Raw genomic sequence first — 20,952 nt, 5'->3', positions numbered from 1 at the left:
TTAGCGTGACTGCTGTCAAGATAAAACTGATACAGTAAACTAATTCATGGCTGCTGCCACACAGAATGTTTCTTTATTTTAAGATAGACAAGTTTTCCAAATTTGGTGACATTTTTCAATGGGAAATTTTCAAACTTTAAAACTGTGTACAAAATAACAACAAAACTTGAACTGTCTCAATAAGTTTCTTGGAAGAATAAGCATGCCACATTTCAACAAAATTGGTCTACAAGGTGCCGACTTTCTTCCATGTGAACAGACAGACAGATTTGGGCTATTGCAATAGGTGCTTCACACAATATATGCAAAAGCATCTAAAAAATAATGGCATTTTTAACATACATTCATTTTTTTAATTTCAGAACTCTTATAATCTACTTATATGCAGAACCACCCCACCTGTTGCCAGACCTTTGTGGCTGGTGGGTGGCATAGTGAGTACAAGCAACTGCAATGAGGCTCCTCTGCAGTGCTGCTATACCAACTCTCCATGGTAAAGTAGACACTAGCAAAAGAACAGGAGACATGTTGGAGAAGAACTGTGAGAGCTACCAGTTGAGTTGGTTTGGGCATATAGTAAGGGCATACCCTGGGCAACTCCCAAATGAGATGCACAAGGCACAACACAAGGGGACAAGACCCAGGACGGGCTGGAGGGATTATAGTAATCCTTCCTCGATCGCTGGGGTTGCGTTCCAGAACCCCCCGTGAAAGGTGAAAATCCACGAAGTAAAAACCATATGTTCATATGTTTATTTTTATATATTTTAAGCCCTTATAAACTCTCCCACACTTTTATAAACATTTCCCGCACAATTATACAGCATAAACCCTTTGTATTCTCTTAGATATTAGGTAAGATTCATTGAAATTATGTATGTAAACACACATACTGTTTATATACAGTAAAACCTAAATATTATTTTAAAGATATCGAGCGTCTCCGATATCACATATGTTACTGCTATGTTACTGTTATGACAGACAGGCCACCAGCAATAAATACGTACAATGCAAGAAAAAATGTATGCAGTAAAATGTGTGTACAGTGATACTAAACTATGTACATGTAATAAGTACTGTACGTAGAAAATTAATTATGTTACTCACCAACAATGACAATACGACTTGTCCGATAACGATGAGTTTAATTTTACTGCACAACAAAGGACAGCGTTACAGCTCTTCTAAAGGAGCCTATGCAGGTGACTGTGTAGCACCGCAGTTGTTGTTCTTCCAGCACTCTTCAATCCAAATCCCTAAAGCAGATTCCATCCAGACTACCGCCTTTGTACATCCACTTACAACTCGTTTTGCACCCTGGTTAAAGGACACTGCGGCTGTAGATCTTATATTCTTTTCCTCCTTTTTAAATAAAAAAGAATCGTGGACTCATTGATGCCGTAATGGCATCCTGCAGCGGTGTAGCTGTTCCCTTCCTTCAACATATCCAAATCTTTTACCTTTTCGGAAATCATTAGTATCTTCCATTGGCGCTTGGGCACGGCCCCTGAAGCAGTAGCAGGAGCATGTTAATGCTGAATGAGCGAGACGAGACTTCCTGGTTAACGCAGCGGAATCGAATTCTGTGCTCCGTCGCTGAGCCAATCAGCACACAGGAACTTAACTGCATGCTCTGATTGGGTAGCTTCTCAGCCATCCTCCAGTAGCGTCCCTTGTATGAAATCAACTGGGCAAACCAACTGAGGAAGCATGTACCAGAAGTAAAAAGACCCATTGTCCACAGAATCCCGCGAAGCAGTGAGAAATCTGCGTTATATATTTAGATATGCTTACATAAAAAATCTGCGATAGAGTGAAGCCGTGAAAGTCGAAGCGACCTAAACTGGGAAAATCTGGCACTTTCCTAAAATGTATTGGAAGATGTTTCTGAGAATAGTTTGACTCGGCCTACACAGATCAACTCTTTCCACTACAGAATGAAAGGGAAGTGAAGTTAAGCTTATTGTGTTCATAAGAAGAGCGATTTGAAATCACTTCAGTTTTCTTTGTCCAGAACCTGCTGACTCACCGGTATGAGAGAAACCCACCATACTGCTATATCGTCGGTGTGCCTTGATGTCTAGTTATACACAATATCAAGCTTTTTGGAGTTAACCCTATTTTTGGTTCTCTAGACCAGGAAAAAAAAAAAAAAAAATACATTTTTTCAGACCAAGTTTCTGCAGCAAATTACATAGTAAATCAATAGGAGTCTTTTGCAAAAAAGGATCAGAAGGATTTGAAGTTGTGCCACATCAAATGACTCCAGGGAGTCACCTAAGGGACCAAAGTTATTTCATTTTACAAAACCTGGAAAAATTGGGGATCTGTAATGTAAGCACATGGAGTGTTGCTTTATGATATTTTGAGGTCCCTGATCGCAAATATGATGATATCTTTGATATCTGATTCTTCACCAGTGGTTGTAGCCCTGTAAGAGCCACTCCCAGAGGACAAAATAAAAGACAAATTAAATATATAAGCAGGTTGGGTATCATTTTAGATTATTTCAAGGCAACTGATTATGAATAGGGCAGCACCGTGATGCAGTGGGTAGTGCTGCTGCCTCACAGTAAGGAGACCTGGGTTCGCTTCACGGGTCCTCGCTGCTTGGAGTTTGCATGTTCTCTCCGTGTCTGCATGGGTTTCCTCCCACAGTCCCAAGACGATCCTAAATTGTCCCTATTGTGTGCTTGGTGTGTGGGTGTGTGCTCTGCGGTGGGCTGGCGCCCTGCCCGCGGTTTGTTTCCTGCCTTGCGCCCTGTGTTGGCTGGGATTGGCTCAAGCAGACCCTCCGTGACCCTATAGTTAGGATATAGCGGGTTGGATAATGGATGGATGGATGATTATGAACATGACATTATTTTTGATTTCCTTTACTAGAGATCTAGTCCTCTGTGGACCTCAAATTGTGAAAAATCACAGATTTCCATTACAATTGTAAAAATGTATATTTTAAACATTTACATTGAAGCACACATTTTAATATTTCAAATATTTAACAGAACTATTCTTCAGTGCAGTAACTCTGCACTATGTCGGTGCACTGGACTACACTTCAGTCTTTCACAGGACACACTCACACAAACAATTGCATTCTCCCATGCCAGGCCAGTCACAGTTCTTTCTTTTCTGTTTTCAAAGTGGATGAAGACCTCCAGTGAATTTAGAACGCACTCAGACCCCTTTGCTTTTTGTTACATTTTGTTATGATGCAGCCTTTTGCTAAAATCATTTACATTTTTTCCTCATCAAACCACACTGAATACCCCACAATGACAAAGTAAAAGTAGAATTTCAGGAATTTTTGCAGAGTTCTTAAAAATAAATAAATTGAAGCTAACAATCGCAAGAGAGAAATTCAGTTTAGCCAACCAAGGGATAAAGTGCCAAGCAAAGGCAACATCTGAAAGAAATTGATGACATACCATTTTCAAACCCTTCTATTCCAATTCCAGATCATGGGAAACATGAGCCTACCAGAGCAGTCACGGACACAAAGCATGGACCCACCAAGGACAAGGTGCCAGCCTATTGCATAGCCCACTCAAACACTGACACTGACCCTACTCACACTCACATAGCATTAATTTAGAACCGCCAGTCCACCGTATAGGCATGTGTTACAATGAGGGTCAAATGTGAAGGTCCAGTTCAGACATGCAAGCTCCACACATTCAGCAAACAGGGGCAGTACAGTGTCCATTTTAGGACATCCTCCTCCCTCCGAAAAAACTCCATCCTTCCTACTACCTTCGATAAAATATTCCTCCTCCCTGCGAGGAATCCCCAGTCACCCCTCCTCCCTCCTCCCTCCTCCCTCCTCCGTCCGCTCTCAGTTCTCCGATGTCCGTCATCCGCCTTCAGCTCTCCATCAAACCCCACACTCCCCCCGCCCCCACATCGACATTTTCGTTAATGAAGTGATGTAATACTCCAGCTCCACCTTCTTCACAAGTTCATTAACCAAATTATTTGTCAATTATATTTCACAGTAAGAATTTACAGCACGACTCAAACGTGGGAACGAAAGTAAATGACGTTAATTGTTGAGTGTCTTTTAATATTGTTTAAGCATACATATTAACACATGTGCAATTAAACGTGTGCATTTACGGTGTGATTTTTCAGGCTTAAAAGCTCGCCTTTTATTAAAAAGGTAAATGCAAACTTTTTTCATTCTGAAGGGCACAAACCACGCAAAAATGTCGGTACACCAGATAAATAAGCGCAACATATTATCAGTTGTATTGTATGCTTACAATACATATAGAAATGTGTTAATCGTTAACTAATAGTATGGGATGGTGTTTTTCAACTCAGCTACAGATGCAGATGGAAACCAGAACTGCTTTGAAAAATACGAACGCCTTAGGACCGATCTGGAATAAGGTAGCACAGCGCCTTGATTTAAACGATTCCATGTCTTGATGGGTTTGCGTTGCTTGTTGTCAATATCTTTACACCTGTTTTTAAGGCTTATTGACTGAAAGGGGCTTTCGTGAAAAAAGTTAGGGCTTTGCTACAGGATACACCCTCCACAAGTTAAGGAAGTTAAAAATAAAGGTATATATTTCTGTTTTATTTAAACCTTTTAAGTTTGTATGCGGGCGGCATGGTTAATGAACTTGTGAAGAAGGTGGAGCTGAAGTATTACGTCACTTCATTAACGAAAATGTCGATGAGGGGGCGGGGGGGAGTGGGGGGGTTGATGGAGAGCTGAAGGCGGATGACGGAGATAGGAGGGTGGATGGCGGAAAACGGACAGCGGAGAACTGAGAGCGGATGGAGGAGGGAGGAGGGAGGAGAGAGGAGGGAGGAGGGGTGACTGGGGATTCCTCGCAGGGAGGAGGAATATTTTGTCGAAGGTAGTAGGAAGGATGGAGTTTTTTCGGAGGGAGGAGGATGTCCTAAAATGGACACTGTAGGGCAGGATCTAAACCCAGAACCTCTGAGCTGATTGATGTTACTCTGCTGCCTTACACGCAATTGTGTCACCATATGCATATTCCCCTTTACCATTGTCACACATGTGCGCATGGGAGGCAGCCTAGGGGCTTAACTGGGGTTAAGAAGAGGAGCCAAGGGTTGATGAACGATACTAATGCCTTTTCTCCCTCTTCCACAGACCACCAGAAGGAAAGCCCAGCTAAGACTCCGCCCACTTCCGCTGCTACATCACACCCTCCTTCAGACCTCATTTCTGTCTGAGATCCCGCCCCTTCCTGTCCTGCACCTATAAAACTTGAGCCTTCACTCTCCAGATCAGTCAATCTTTTTGTCTTTGTCCTTTGTGACTACTCATTTTTCGATTGTTTTTTTGAGTGTTGGCGAGAATATATGGGGTGGAACCCCCAAACCTTACCATTCTCTGCTTCTTCCACACCATCAAATGTGAACAAATTCTAAATAAATTCCTTTTGATTTTAAAAATCATATTTAAAGGGTTTGACTTTAAGAGAGGCAGCATATGGAATACCACATGGTCGGTAGATGACAAAGGCAGCATCTGTTTGACTTCAAATAACGAAATGAATTAACAGTTTGCTTACTGTTGCCTTTTCTACTTTTGTGAAATTTCAGTCATAAATTGAGATTCTAGTGTTGTAGATAAAATGAGTAAAGTACATACAATATTCTTTATCATGCTTTCTTAACTGTAAACATATAGTGGATAAAATTGTTTCTTCTAAAGTTTTCATTCATGGTCATCATTTTCATATTAGACACAAAACACTATTCATGAGTAGAAGTTTTCAACTTACCCACAGGTGACATCTCTGGAACCCCGGCTGTATAAGGTCCATCCAAGAATTTTGGTTCATTATCATTTATGTCCTGTATTTTAATAACAAATTCGGACTCTGGCTCTACTGGCTTGTTGGTCAAACGGTCTACAGCTTGCGCTCGCAAGGTGTAGTATGCTTGTTCTTCACGATCTAGCCTCTTGGTTGCATGTATATCCCCAGTGTTTTCATCAATGATAAAGATGGAGGTAGCTCCTTCTCCAGACAAAACGTATTTGACGTTGCCGTCTCCTTGGTCAACATCAGAGTGAAGCTGGAAAAAAAAAAAAAAAACAGACATTAGGCAAAGTTAGATTGGAAGAATGTCACTCATATCTTATAAAGAAGTTGTCAGCTCTCACTCGACAACACGGAGGATGTTTAAAGAGTAGAAGTCTTATTTGGAAATCATGGTGATAACGTGGAACGGCAGGCATCAAAGAGAAAGGCAAGAGTACATTATTGAAAAGGACACATAAAAGTGAGACTCGCAAGACAAATTCAAAAAGCAGAACATTACTATAGCATACTACTCAGTCAAACAAAAATAATAACATAACAGATCATATCAAATTACTTCAAAATCACCCAGCGAACAAACTGATATTAGATCACTGTAGGCCCAGTGTGGAAAACATATTGGCCCTATGCAGAGGAGGGGATAGTTCCTTACTCGGACGGGAGGCTCCGAACAGACAGATGAACATCCCAACCAGGAGAGAGGAAGGAGCCAGACTCGGAAGTGATGGCCAGAGACGATGAACACACAGCCCACCAGAATAAGACATCGTTGGGGATTCTTTTTTTTCCCCAGAATGCTAGATGGGTATAGCCCTGGATATCGATGCTAGTATGGAGCCAGTAGGGCATGCTGGGAAGAGTAGTCTGACAACACAACCCTCCTGGGTGCCACAAGGGGATGCGCTCCCTACAATAGGACTTCCGTATGACCCAGAAGTACTTCCATCGGGTAGTCACCCCGGCACCGGAAGTACTCCCAATTCCTCAATAAAAGGGACCGCACTCCCTTATCCAGGCGAGTCAGAGGTGGGAAGAAGAAAGGCAACACTCAACTGGAGGAGGGCAGTGTGCTGGTAAGAGGAATTGAGGATTGTAGAGAGAGAGCGAGATCACTTGTGCTTGAGCTACTTTGAGGTATTGTGAGAAGGAATTCTAGTGAATACACAAACCTTTATTTGAACCCAGGACTGTGTGTGTGTTCGTGTTGGGGTTTTGACGCTCCTGGTTTCCATCACAGTGGCTAGCCAACAATGGCGCAATTAAGGTTTGCACACTGGCCTGATGTGGGCAAGCAGAAAGAGAGCCCACATTTGGTCATGAACCTGAAAAAAACTTCATATCTTACCAGTCTATCCATTCATTTTCTATACCTGCTTATCCACAGTAGGGTTGAAATTTGCCAAACAACAGTTAACTTTAGAACACAATTTCATGTGAAAAAAATAGTACCAGAAAAATATGATAAAATGTTGGAATACCGCTATAAAGATTATTAATTACTAAATTAGTAAATATGCAGTACTTTTTTTTATGTATTTACTGTATTCGCCATTTGAGATGCATGCCCCATACAGTATGTAATGCTATAAAACACCAGGGGCCTCATGTATAAACGGTGCGTACGCACAGAAATGTTGCGTACGAACCTTTCCACGCTCAAATCGCGATGTACAGTAATCCCTCCTCCATCGCGGGGGTTGCGTTCCAGAGCCACCCGCGAAATAAGAAAATCCGCGAAGTAGAAACCATATGTTTATATAGTTATTTTTATATTGTCATGCTTGGGTCACAGATTTGCGCAGAAACACAGGAGGTTGTAGAGAGACAGGAACGTTATTCAAACACTGCAAACAAACATTTGTCTCTTTTTCAAAAGTTTAAACTGTGCTCCATGACAAGACAGAGATGACAGTTCCGTCTCACAATTAAAAGAATGCAAACATATCTTCCTCTTCAAAGGAGTGCGCATCAGGAGCAGAGAATGTCAGAGAGAGAGAGAAAAGCAAACAAATCAATAGGGCTGTTTGGCTTTTAAGTATGCGAAGCACCGCGGCACAAAGCTGTTGAAGGCGGCAGCTCACACCCCCTCCGTCAGGAGCAGAGAGAGAGAGAGAGAGATAAAAAAATCAATACGTGCCCTTCGTGCTTTTAAGTATGCGAAGCACCGTGCAGCATACTTAAAAGCTGCACACAGAAGGTAGCAACGTGAAGATAATCTTTCAGCATTTTTAGACGAGCGTCCATATCGTCTAGGTGTGCGAACAGCCCCCCTGCTCACACCCCCTACGTCAGGATCACAGATAGTCAGCGCAAGAGAGAGAGAAAGAAAAGTAAGCTGGATAGCTTCTCAGCCATCTGCCAATAGCGTCCCTTGTATGAAACCAACAGGGCAAACAAACTGAGGAAGCACGTACAAGAAATTAAAAGACCCATTGTCCTCAGAAACCCACGAAGCAGCGAAAAATCCGCGATATATATTTAAATATGCTTACATATAAAATCCGCGATGGAGTGAAGCCGCGAAAGGCGAAGCGCGATATAGCGAGGGATTACTGTATAAAACCTAAACTTGGCGTGAAGCCACGCACATTTCCACGGTAACTCATTCCTTGGCGTACGCAATTTATCCGCCCGGTTTTGCAGACTGGCGGCACCCAGTGTCAAAGCAGTGCTACTGTTCCTGTGTGATCACCCTTTCTTTCTTAGATCCACATCCACGGCGGCGGCTTTATAAATACACTGAAATTAACTGCATATTGTTTATTAGTGTAATGCATCTGATTGTAATTAACCTGCAGCAATATAATGGGCCAGGGAATAGCCATAGTATTCCAAATACCAGAACTGCTTTAGCGTTGTTACGCTCACTGCATCTTGTTCTTCTTTTTGCTGTTCCCGTTAAGGGTTGCCACTGCGGATCATCTTTTTCCATATTACTCTCACTGCACTACTCGGAGTATTTATATCACTTATCTGAGTGTGAATCACAGCAGCAGATGATCGGAAAGAGAATTATCGGTATACAGTTTCAAGTACACACGATCTCAACCACGGCAAAAAGCGTCAAAGCCTTTCCTGTACGGACCTCACGTTTCAGAAACAGTTTCATCCCAATAACTATAAACGCACTCAATCACCTCACTGTAAACTTGCACTACAGTTATAATATTGCACAACCTGCGCTACTTTATAAAGCGCGTATGATGACAATATCATTTTTAAGATGAAATGCAGCAAAATATGTTCCTTATAGTATACAGATAAAACTTTAACTTCATTTAAATAATCTGTATTGCTAATAATTAAACATGTGAGGACACGGTGCCGCAGCGTATAGCTAGTTCACGGATAGCTCCTGCCTTGCGCTGTATTCTTGCTGGTGCTGACGCGACACTGGAAGGATAGACGAATAGAATAATTAAACATGTACTACGAAGATATTTCAATGTTCCTTAAAAGTTTTGAAGAATCGCCGTTCTAAGCTTACAAATGGCTTAACGTCTATTACAGAGCTGATTGTGTGGCGATTGGAGAAAGAAAAGTATGGACAGGAATTGGAGGTTAGTACGTTTGAAAGAGACAGTACTTCTGTAATAAATTATTTCATCGAAGGTCACACATGGTGCAGCAAGCCTCTTGCGTGAGATATGAACAATCACTGCGCCACCGTGTTCCCATGTTTCATAACATGCTTTCATTCCTATCATCATGAAAATGATATCACGTATACATCTCAGTATTTTAATTATTCAGAGAGCTGTAATATCTCAAATGCAATGGATTCTGTGTCCTGTCGGAGAAAGAGAAAGAACGGAAGCACGTAGTGATTCACACACATAGAGCACATAGAAGATCGAACACAGAAAAAAGCATTTAACATGCTACTTGAGAAACTAGTAAAATAAACGATTTTAAGATGAAGTTTATGATGTTCTACTTTAATGGCAAAATAAACTACGTGATTAAAGTGGAAATTTCGAGATTAAAGTTGACATTTCATGCTTTTTTCCCACTGTGTGCCTATGTTTTTTGTCTGTACCCTATTAAGCTTTCATATGACACTCAGACGGTGGGCTACAACTCGCCTTTTCACGGCGACTTTGATATGTGATTTCTTTTTTATTTCGGGCACTGTGCGACTTTGTGAATTTGATCTTTCGAGTTTTTCCGACACTCTGTCACTCGATCAACTTTCTTTTGTTGATTATACCACTGTTTAAACCAACAAATAGTATGTTTTTTCCTTTGCCTCCACTTGGTATTCGCTGAAATTCTTATATTTTCCCCTGTGCTTTTCCCATTGTCTTTTCACAGAAGGCTATTTATATTGATTTGCATATTCAAAGAGGCGTAATTCTGGGGAAAGTTGGGGCGGGACAGAAGGCGCGTGCACGTGCGTTACTTTTCACGCAAATCGGGATTTATGTAGTGGAAGAACGTGAAAGTATGCGTGCGCACAGATTCCTGCATCTGGATTTTTCTGTGCGTACGCACATTCCCGCTTTTGTGCTTACGCCATGTTATAGTGTGAGTTCTACGCACGGCGTTATACATGAGGCCCCAGGACTGGTTATGCATTTTTTTTAAATTAATATAATATTCCTAACCTTAGAACCAGTTTTACATGACAAATGCATATATACCATTTTTGTGAAGAAATAACTTTTACTTTACCTTTAAGGTCACAGAAGAGGGAGCTTAGGTAGCAGATCATTGTGTTTGTGAAGGAGTTTGTAAGCATAAGTGTCATCTTTGGATTTACCTTTCTTTGTGACATATTGCCTTGTTTTCTGCACCTTGAATAGTGGATAGTGTTTAGGACTTTTTTGCCTTTTTCGCTATTTTCAGCAGTTTTGTTACTTAGTAGCTAAAAATATACCTCAAACACTTTTGAAAACTTTAAGCGCCTTTTGTATATAAAAAATGGTTTGCCTCTATTTTGTTTTTGTCAGCTTTGAGTTATTAGTTTTCATATTTTACGTATTTTCCATTATATTTTTAATGAGGCTCCATTTTTTTCAATGCGCTTCTATTCCATGTGCTTTGTGGGTGGAGCCTCCAGGAGGCGGGGTCACCTTGACATCACCACTCTTGAGCCTTCCCTCTGGCTATTTAAGGCCAGACAAGAGAAAACTTAGGTAGCAGATTATTTAGTTTGTAAAGGAGTTTGTAAGTTTTACAGTTTTCTTCAGATTTACTGTTTTTTTTTATGACTTATCGTCCTGTTTTCTGCATCTTGAATAGTGAATCATGTTTTGAGCATGTCCTTTTTGTTATCTTAAGCCTTTTTGTAAATAAACTCCCAGTTTTTAAAGATAACAGTTTGGAATTGTCTTTTTCAAGCCAGAGTTGTCATGGTTGCATCTCTCTTTTAAGGTATTTTTGTATATCTTTGGCCTTATATGGTCTTTTTGAACTTACAAATTTGGCCTACTATATTGCTACCTGTTGAGGCTGTAGCCTGCAGCTTGGGATCTTAACTTGTGATGTTCAGTTTTTGTACCCTTGCCCTGTAGGATCTGTATCCAAACAGTCACTGAGTCTGATGTTTACTTGTTCACCTCTTTTGTAAGTTGCTTTGAATAAAAGTACCAGTTAAGCAAATAAATGTAAATATAAAATATGCTCCTTTCTTGATTTGATTTCAAGGTAGATAGATAGATAGATAGATATGAAAGGGAGTTTAAGATAGATAGATGTGAAAGGTACTACAGTATATAATAGACAGATAGATAGATAGATAGATAGATAGATAGATAGATAGATAGATAGATAGATAGATAGATAGATAGATAGATAGATAGATAGATAGATAGATAGATAGATAGATAGATAGATATGAAAGGGAGTTTAAGATAGATAGATACTGTAGATAGAGAGCAAAGGCACTATATAATAGATAGATAGATAGATATGAAAGGCACTATATAATAGATAGATAGATAGATAGATAGATAGATAGATAGATAGATAGATAGATAGATAGATAGATAGATAGATAGATAGATAGATAGATAGATAGATAGATAGATAGATAGATAGATAGATATGAAAGGCACTAAATAATAGACAGATAGATAGAGAGCAAAGGCACTATATAATAGATAGATATGAAAGGCACTATATAATAGACAGATAGATAGATAGATATGAAAGGCACTATATAATAGATAGATAGATAGATAGATAGATAGATAGATAGATAGATAGATAGATAGATAGATAGATAGATAGATAGATAGATAGATAGATATGAAAGGGAGTTTAAGATAGATAGATGTGAAAGGTACTACAGTATATAATAGACAGATAGATCGATAGATATGAAAGGGAGTTTAAGATAGATAGATACTGTAGATAGAGAGCAAAGGCACTATATAATAGATAGATAGATAGATAGATAGATAGATAGATAGATAGATAGATAGATAGATAGATAGATAGATAGATATGAAAGGCACTATATAATAGATAGATAGATAGATAGATAGATAGATAGATAGATAGATAGATAGATAGATAGATAGATAGATAGATAGATAGATAGATAGATAGATAGATAGATAGATATGAAAGGCACTATATAATAGATAGATAGATAGATAGATAGATAGATAGATAGATAGATAGATAGATAGATAGATAGATAGATAGATGTGAAAGGCCCTATATAATCGATAGATAGATAGATAGATAGATAGATAGATAGATAGATAGATAGATAGATAGATAGATAGATAGATAGATAGATAGATAGATAGATAGATATGAAAGGCACTATGTAATAGATAGATAGATAGATAGATAGATAGATAGATAGATAGATAGATAGATAGATAGATAGATAGATAGATAGATATGAAAGGTACTATAAAATAGATACATAGATAGATATGAAAGGCACTATATGATAGATAGATAGATAGATAGATAGATAGATAGATAGATAGATAGATAGATAGATAGATAGATAGATAGATAGATAGATAGATAGATAGATAGATAGATAGATAGATATGAAAGGCACTATAAAATAGATAGATAGATAGATAGATAGATAGATAGATAGATAGATAGATAGATAGATAGATAGATAGATAGATAGATAGATAGATAGATAGATAGATAGATAGATAGATAGATATGAAAGGCACTATATGATAGATAGATAGATAGATAGATAGATAGATAGATAGATAGATAGATAGATAGATAGATAGATAGATAGATAGATAGATAGATAGATAGATAGATAGATAGATAGATAGATAGATAGATAGATAGATATTTGCTCTATTATTGCACAGTTTACAGGACACCAACCTAAACCCATTAGATAAAGGGCACTTGAATTAACAAATTTCCAGTCTTTGTTTTTGTTTATTTATGCATTTTATTGATTGAGTAACATTGCCCGACATCACCTAGCAGCATGTGCCATTTCCAACAGTAACAGAGCAAGTTGCTGCCCTTTGCCCGCTGTTGCTGTGTTAAACTCTGACTCGCCACAGCCTCGTGTTTAGTATTTGGCTCAAGCAATGTTTGAATATACTGTATGCAACCTGAAACTGAACTCTGACTTCAGGTCCACTTTGACTTTATTTTATGCTTTCAGGCAGGCTGACTATCAGGTGCATAAAAATTCTACAGCATAGATTAATTTTTCATTTTGTTTCATGAACCTCATACCTCATGTCATGTTTTCTCTTACCTTGTATGAGGGTCCCAGAGCACCACATTCCTCCAAGAATGAAATCAAATACAGTATTGGTGCTGGTAACCAACTGCATTTCTCTTGAAAATACGGACATATTCAAAATTAAATGGTAACGTGATCTTTACAAAAGGTTAACATGTAGCAGTTTTATGCAAATTGATTTAAAAATTATGTGGAACAAAAAAATAGGCACCTCAGTAGCAAATTAAATTATTAATTTATAGACTCATTATTGTCACAGGTACAGGGTACAGAAGAATTTTCCCTTGCATGTACTGTAAATTACAGGTGGGTATCAGTGGAACTATACCCTTTATTATCAATCAGACAATTGACGTTTATGTTATATAGCACCATTCATGGAATGTATCAGGGTTCTCTGTGTTTAAATGAAACATAATTGGTGAGATTAAATACTGATTACTTTGTAGCCATTTTTTCATCTCTGTTTTTCTAAATCCACACTTAAGCACATTGACATAAACATTGGTATGGTTTCAGACCAAAAAATAAATTCTAAATTATCAACATATCAGCACCAATCAAATTGTTTGTAACATTTTTTCCATCTGGGTATTCTGGCTTTGCTTCCATACACACAATTTTGTGCAGTTTGGGTAAAGTGGGAATCCCAGATTATCCCCTCTGAAACAGTGAGTTTGTGTTCACAAGTGTTCCCTTTAATGGACTGGCACCACGTTCATGTTCTTGTGCCCAGTGCTGCTAGGACTAGCAGGTTTGACATCATTATGCTACACTCTGTGGTCAAAAGAATGTGGACAGCCCTCCAAATGACCGAGTTCAGGTGTTTCAGCCGCACCCACTGGTAACAGGTACATAAAATCAAGCACACAACCATGGAATCGCCATCGACAATCAGAATGAGGAGCCCAGTGACTTAAAGTGTGGCACTGTCATAGGATACCAGCATTGCAATGAGTAGGTAGATGAAATGTCTGCTCTGCTAGATCCGCTCCGGTCAAATGCTAGTGCTATTATTGTGAAGTGGATGCGGCAAAGAACAACAGCTCAGCCCCAAATGGAAGACCACGCATATTTAAAAGAGCAGGGCTACCAGATATTGAAGCACATAGTGCATAAAAATCACCTCTCCTCTGTGGCATCACTTGCACAATAGTTTCAGATTGCCTCTGGAAGTAACATCAGCACAAGAACCGTGCATCGGGAGCTTCACGAAATGGCTTTCCATGGCTGGGAAGCTGCACATAAGCCTAAGATCCCAGTCAGCAATGTCAAGCATCAGCTGGAGTGGTGTAAAGCAAATCACCATTAGACTCTGGAGTAGTGGAAAGGTGGAGTGTTGAATAGCGCTACACTATCTATCAGAAATAAACTGGATGCATTAGGATTAAAAGTCAAGACGGAGGTAAAAAGCTTAGGGGTAACTGTTGACTGTAATCTGAATTTTAAATCACATATTCATCAGACCACTAGGAGAGCATTTTTTCACTTAAGAAACACAGCAAAAGTTAGACCTCTTATATCATTGAAAGATGCTGAGAAATTAGTTCCCGTGTTTGTTTTCATTCAACTAGATTACTGTAACGCACTCCTCTCAGGACCACCCAAAAAAGACATCAATCATTTGCAACTAGTGCAGAATGCAGCTGCTAGAATCCTAAGTAGTAAAAGAAAATCCGAACACATTTCTCCAGTTTTGATGTCACTACACTGGTTACCTGTGTCATTCAGGATTGACATTAAAATTCTGCTTATGGTTTATAAAGCCTTAAATAATCTCGCCCCATCTTATATATCGGAATGTTTGACATCTTATATTCCAAATCGTAACCTTAGATCCTCAACTGAGTGTCTCCTTAGAATTCCAAGAGCAAAACTTAAAAGAAGTGGTGAGGCGGCCTTCTGCTGTTATGCACCTAAAATCTGGAATAGCCTGCCAGTAGGAATTCGCCAGGCTAATACAGTGGAGCACTTTAAAAAAACTGCTGAAAACACATTACTGTAACATGGCCTTCTCATAACTTCACTTTAATTTAATCCTGATACTCTGTATATTCAATTCATAATGATAACTATTCATGGTGGCTCTAAAATCTGTACTAACCTATAGTCTCTCTTCTGTTTCTTTTTCTGGTTTCTTTGTGGTGGTGGCCTGCGCCACCACCATCTACTCAAAGCACCGTGATGTTCCAACATTGATGGATTAAAAGCCAGAAGTCTGCATGACCATCATCATCAAGTCCTTCCGTGAAACCCTAAATACAAAGAGGACTATTAAATTTATGTGAGGTAGAATGCCCAGAGGGGACTGGGTGGTCTCGTGGCCTGGAACCCCTGCAGATTTTATTTTTTTCTCCAGCCGTCTGGAGTTTTTTGTTTTGTTTTTTCTGTCCTCCCTGGCCATCGGACCTTACTCTTACTCTATGTTAATTAATGTTGTCTTATTTTAATTTCTTATTTTGTCTTTTATTTTTCTTTTCTTCATTATGTAAAGCACTTTGAGCTACATTTTTTGTATGAAAATGTGCTATATAAATAAATGTTGTTGTTGTTGTATCTGGCAGTCTGTTTGGATACATTTGGGTTTGATCAATGCCACCTTCTGGACTGTATAGTGCTTACTGTGGAGTTTAATGGAGGAGGAAAAATGCCAGGGTTTGGGCTACACACTCGAGTGGCCTGCACACAGTGCTATCCTCAACTCTAGTGAACACTTTTGGGATGAAATTGAATAATAATTGAGAGGTTGGTCTTCTTGACCAACATCATTACTAGATAGATAGATAGATAGATAGATAGATAGATAGATAGATAGATAGATAGATAGATAGATAGATAGATAGATAGATAGATAGATAGATAGATAGATAGATAGATAGATAGATAGATAGATAGATAGATAGATAGATAGATAGATAGATAGATAGATAGATAGATAGATAGATAGATACTTTATTAATCCAAAGGGGAAATTCACATACTCCAGCAGCAGCATACTGATACAAAAAACAATATTAAATTAAAGAGTAATAAAAATGCATGTAAAAACAGACAAAAACTTTGAATAATGTTAGCTTTTACCCCCCCCCCCCCCCGGGTGGAATTGAAGAGTCACATACAGTACAGTAGTGTGGTGGAGTAACGATCTCCTCAGTCTGTCAGTGGAGCAGGACGGTGACAGCAGTCTGTTGCTGAAGCTGCTCCTCTGTCTGGAGATGACACTGTTTAGTGGATGCAGTGGATTCTCCATGATTGACAGGAGCCTACTCAGTGCCCGTCGCTCTGCCACAGATGTCAAGCTCACAAATGCTCCTTTTGCTGAATGGGCACAAATTCCCACAGACATACTCGAACATTTTGTGGAAAGAAGAGTGGAGACTGTAAAAGATGCAACTAGGGACCAACTCCATATTAATGCTCATTGTTTTGGAACATGATGTCCGACAAGCTGATATAGGTGGAATGGTATGGCGTCCACATACCTTTGGCCACGAATTATGTGTTATATTATAGTCTGACTTGGCCTCAGTGCTGGTTGAAGCCCATTTGGAGCCCTAGGCAGGAGGGATGGATGTTGTCACTTGATGTCCATAACGGGTAGTCGTTATTATTACAATTCGATGACCACCTGTTTCCCCCTGGAGTGGGCACCCCTTCAGTAGCACAAATGGCTCCATTTGTGTATATAGCGCAGACTTTAAGAAGTGCAGGCCCCTTTGTGTATGAAGCATCAGCACTTTTACTTTCATAAATGGTGCCCAGTGGGTAACAGTGGCCACATAATATCATCACATTTTGACGACCATCTCCCTTGGAATTAGAACATTAGAACACTCTAGATGAGAACAGGCCATTCAGCCCAACAAAGCTCGCCAGTACTATCCACTTATTTCTTCCAAGAAAACATCAAGTCGAGTTTTGAAAGACCCTAACGTCTTACCGTCTACCACACTACTTGGTAGCTTATTTCAAGTTTCTGTCGTTCTTTGTGTAAAGAAAAACTTCCTAATGTTTGCGTGAAATTTTCCCTTAACAAGATTCCAACTGTGTCCCCGTGTTCTTGGTGAACTCATTTTAAAGTCACCGTCTCGATCCACTGCACTGATTCCCTTCATAATTTTAAACACTTCAGTCAGGTCTCCTCTTAATCTTCTTCTGCTTAAACTGTAAAGGCTCAGCTCTTTTAATCTTTCCTCATAATCCATCCCCTGTAGCCCTGGAATCAGCCTAGTCGCTCTTCTCAGGACCTTTTCTAGTGCTGCTATGTCCTTTTTGTAGCCTGGAGACCAAAACTGCACTCAGTACTCCAGATGAGGCCTCACCAGTGTGTTATAAAGCTTGAGCAGAACCTCCTGTGACTTGTGCTCCACACATCGTGCTATATATCCTAACATTCTGTTAGCCTTCTTAATGGCTTCTGAACACTGTTGGGAAGTCGATAGCTTAGAGTCCACTATGACTCCTAAATCCTTCTCATAAGGTGTACTCTCGATTTTACGACTGTCCATTGTGTATTCAAACCTAACATTTTTACTTCCAATGTGTAATACTTTACATTTACTGACATTAAATGTCATCTGCCACAAATCTGCCCAAGCCTGTATGCTATCCAAGTCCTTCTGTAATGATATAATGGATTCCAAATTATCTGCTAATCCACCTATCTTGGTATCATCTGCAAACTTAACCAGCTTGTTACTTATATTCCTATCTAAATCATTTATATATATATTAAAAATAGCAGCGGCCCTAGCACTGACCCCTGCTGGTCACCACTCTTAACATCAGCCAGTTCTGATGAGGTTCCTCGCACTATCACCCTCTGCTTCCTTTGTCTGAGCCAATTCTGCACCCATCTACAAACATCACCCTGAACTCCCACCTCTTTTAATTTGATGCCCAACCTCTCATGTGGCACCTTATCAAATGCTTTCTGAAAGTCCAGATAAATAATATCATAAGCTCCACTTTGATCGCATCCTTTTGTTGCCTCCTCATAGAATTCCAGCATGTTAGTAAAACACGACCTCCCTATTCTGAACCCATGCTGACTGTTCCTAATAACTCCTGTCCTTGCCAGGTGTTGCTCGATCTTATCCTTAATAATTCCTTCCATTAATTTTCCTGTGATGCATGTTAAGCTTACTGGCCTATAGTTGTTTGGATCTGCCCTGTCACCCTTTTTTTATAATGTAATGATATTTGCCATTTTCCAGTCCTTCGGAATCTCTCCAGTGAGCAGTGACTTCCTAAAAATATGCGTCAAGGGTTTATATCTGTACTCGCTAGCCTCCTTAAGAACATGAGGATAAATATTATCTGGTCCTGGTGATTTGTTCGATTTCAGCTTATTTAATCTGAGCAGTACTTCTCCCTCTACAATTTCCAAATCCCTCAGTACCTCCTTAGTAGTCCCTGTTACCTCTGGGAGGTTATCCACTTGCTCACTTGTAAACACCTCAGAAAAATATAAGTTTAAGGCATCCGCTAGTTCACTGTCTGTATCTTTTAATTCCCCTTTACTATTCCTGATGCACTTGATCTCCTCCTTGACTGTTCTTTTACTACTAAAATACTGAAAGAATCTCTTAGGGTCGTCTTTCGCCTTATCTGCTGTATTCCTCTCCAACTGTCTTTTAGCCTTCCTGATATCCTTCTTAATGGTTGCCCTCATGTTCTAATACGCTCTACAATTCACTTTGCAGTCATTAGTCTTATATGCCTTATAAAGCAGTTTTTTCCTTTGCAACTTCTTTTTTAAATCTTTATTAATCCACCGTGGAGTTTTTTTTTAGTTTCCTATTAATTCCAAATTTATGTCTGTATCTGTCCTGCATTACATGTAAAACATTTTTAAACCTGTTCCACTGCTCCTCGACTGTCTCCACACTTAAAAGCTTATCCCAGTGTATCCTACTTAGACTTTGTCGCATCTGCTCAAAATTAGCCATACCAAAGTTCAACTTAAAAATTTTAGTCTTTGCATCTGCACTCTTAGAAAACACTGAGAATTGTATTACATTATGGTCACGTGACCCTAGTGGTTCAATCACCTCTACACCCTCAATTCTATCCTGATTATTACAAACTACTAAATCCAGACAGGCTTCGCCCCGTGTTGGTGCTTTAACATGCTGTGTTAGAAAACAGTCACTGATTACTTCTAAAAACTCCTGCTCTTGTACTCCGCCATATGTAAGGTTATCCCAGTTAATATTTGGATAATTAAAGTCCCCAATGACTATAATATCTCCCTGTAAACTTGCCTTTTTGATATTACTAAAAAGATGTGTGTTTAATTTGGAGTGTGCACCCCTTCAGTAGCACAAAAGGTGGTCCTTTGTGTATATACGGCTGAGTTTAAGGAGTGTGTGCCACTTTTACTTTCATAAATGATGCCCAAAGGGTAACAGCAGCTACTTTGTATCATCAGAGATCATCAACCATCAGGATCCCCTGGGTATCAGGAACACACGTCCCTTAACTTTCATAAATTTTTCATTGTCGGCAGTCATCCCAAATGTGCCATAGAACAGGCTATCCACCAGAAGCTAGAGAGTACTTGGATGGGAGACCATCAAGAAAAAGCTTGGGTAGCTGCTGGATGAGGTGTTGGTGAGGCCAGCGGGGGGCGCTTTCCTTGTGGTCTGTGTGTGGATTCCAATGCCCCCAGTGCAGTGATAGGGACACTGTGCTGTAAATATGGTGCCATTCTTAATTTAGATGATATGTAAAACCGAGGTCCGGACTTTCTGTGGTTATTAAGGAATCCTGGGCATCTTTCAAAAATAGTTGGATTTAATCCCGATGTCCATCACAGCATCGTCCATTCTGGCCCCCTAATCACACCTTGTCTCTAATTGGCTAACTATCTCACCACTTCACCACCTAACAGCTAATGCGTGGTGGGCATACCAGCACAAAAATGGCTGCCGTTGCATCATGCAAGTGTGTGCTACACATTGGTGGTGGTTGAAGTGACTCCCCACTTACTATGTAAAGCACTTTAAGTAGTGAGAAAATTAATATATAAATATAATTCATTAATTAAAAAATGGCAGCCCTCAAATGACAGTGCCATAGGAAGCTGCCCGGGTCTACTAATGGATTGTCCGGCTCTGCTTGACGCTTTATTTTAATATTAACTATGTTTCTATTTTATTTCTAAAGAATATATTTTAGTATTAACATTTTCCCTTTGATATTATTTCAGAATGTTTTCAAATACTGACATTATCCTCATAGTACTGTACTTATCAGTATATTTTAATATTATTTTATTTAAGCATTTAGTTCACTTTTAACCTTCTTACATTTCAAATTATATAAAAGTATATTTTAATATTAAACTTCTCCTTGGCACTCTTAAATAGCATACACACAGTACCCCGACTGCTTACCTTTATGCTTACCAAGGAGGAAAATGCTGTTCCTAATTCTGCC

General features: G+C 39.3%; 1 protein-coding gene across 1 annotated transcript in view; it reads right to left on the bottom strand.

Moving 5' to 3' along the window:
• The window catches only part of LOC114653209 (cadherin-7-like), a 322,615-nt gene that overhangs the window by 112,650 nt on the left and 189,013 nt on the right, over positions 1-20,952 (bottom strand). The window contains 1 exon segment of the mRNA XM_051929318.1: positions 5,769-6,063. Within this exon segment, the coding sequence (XP_051785278.1) occupies positions 5,769-6,063 (295 nt within the window).

This window comes from Erpetoichthys calabaricus, chromosome 6 (genome assembly GCF_900747795.2).
Source record: "Erpetoichthys calabaricus chromosome 6, fErpCal1.3, whole genome shotgun sequence".
Taxonomy (NCBI): Eukaryota; Metazoa; Chordata; class Cladistia; order Polypteriformes; family Polypteridae; genus Erpetoichthys; species Erpetoichthys calabaricus.
This window is presented reverse-complemented; position numbering and strand designations above follow the sequence as displayed.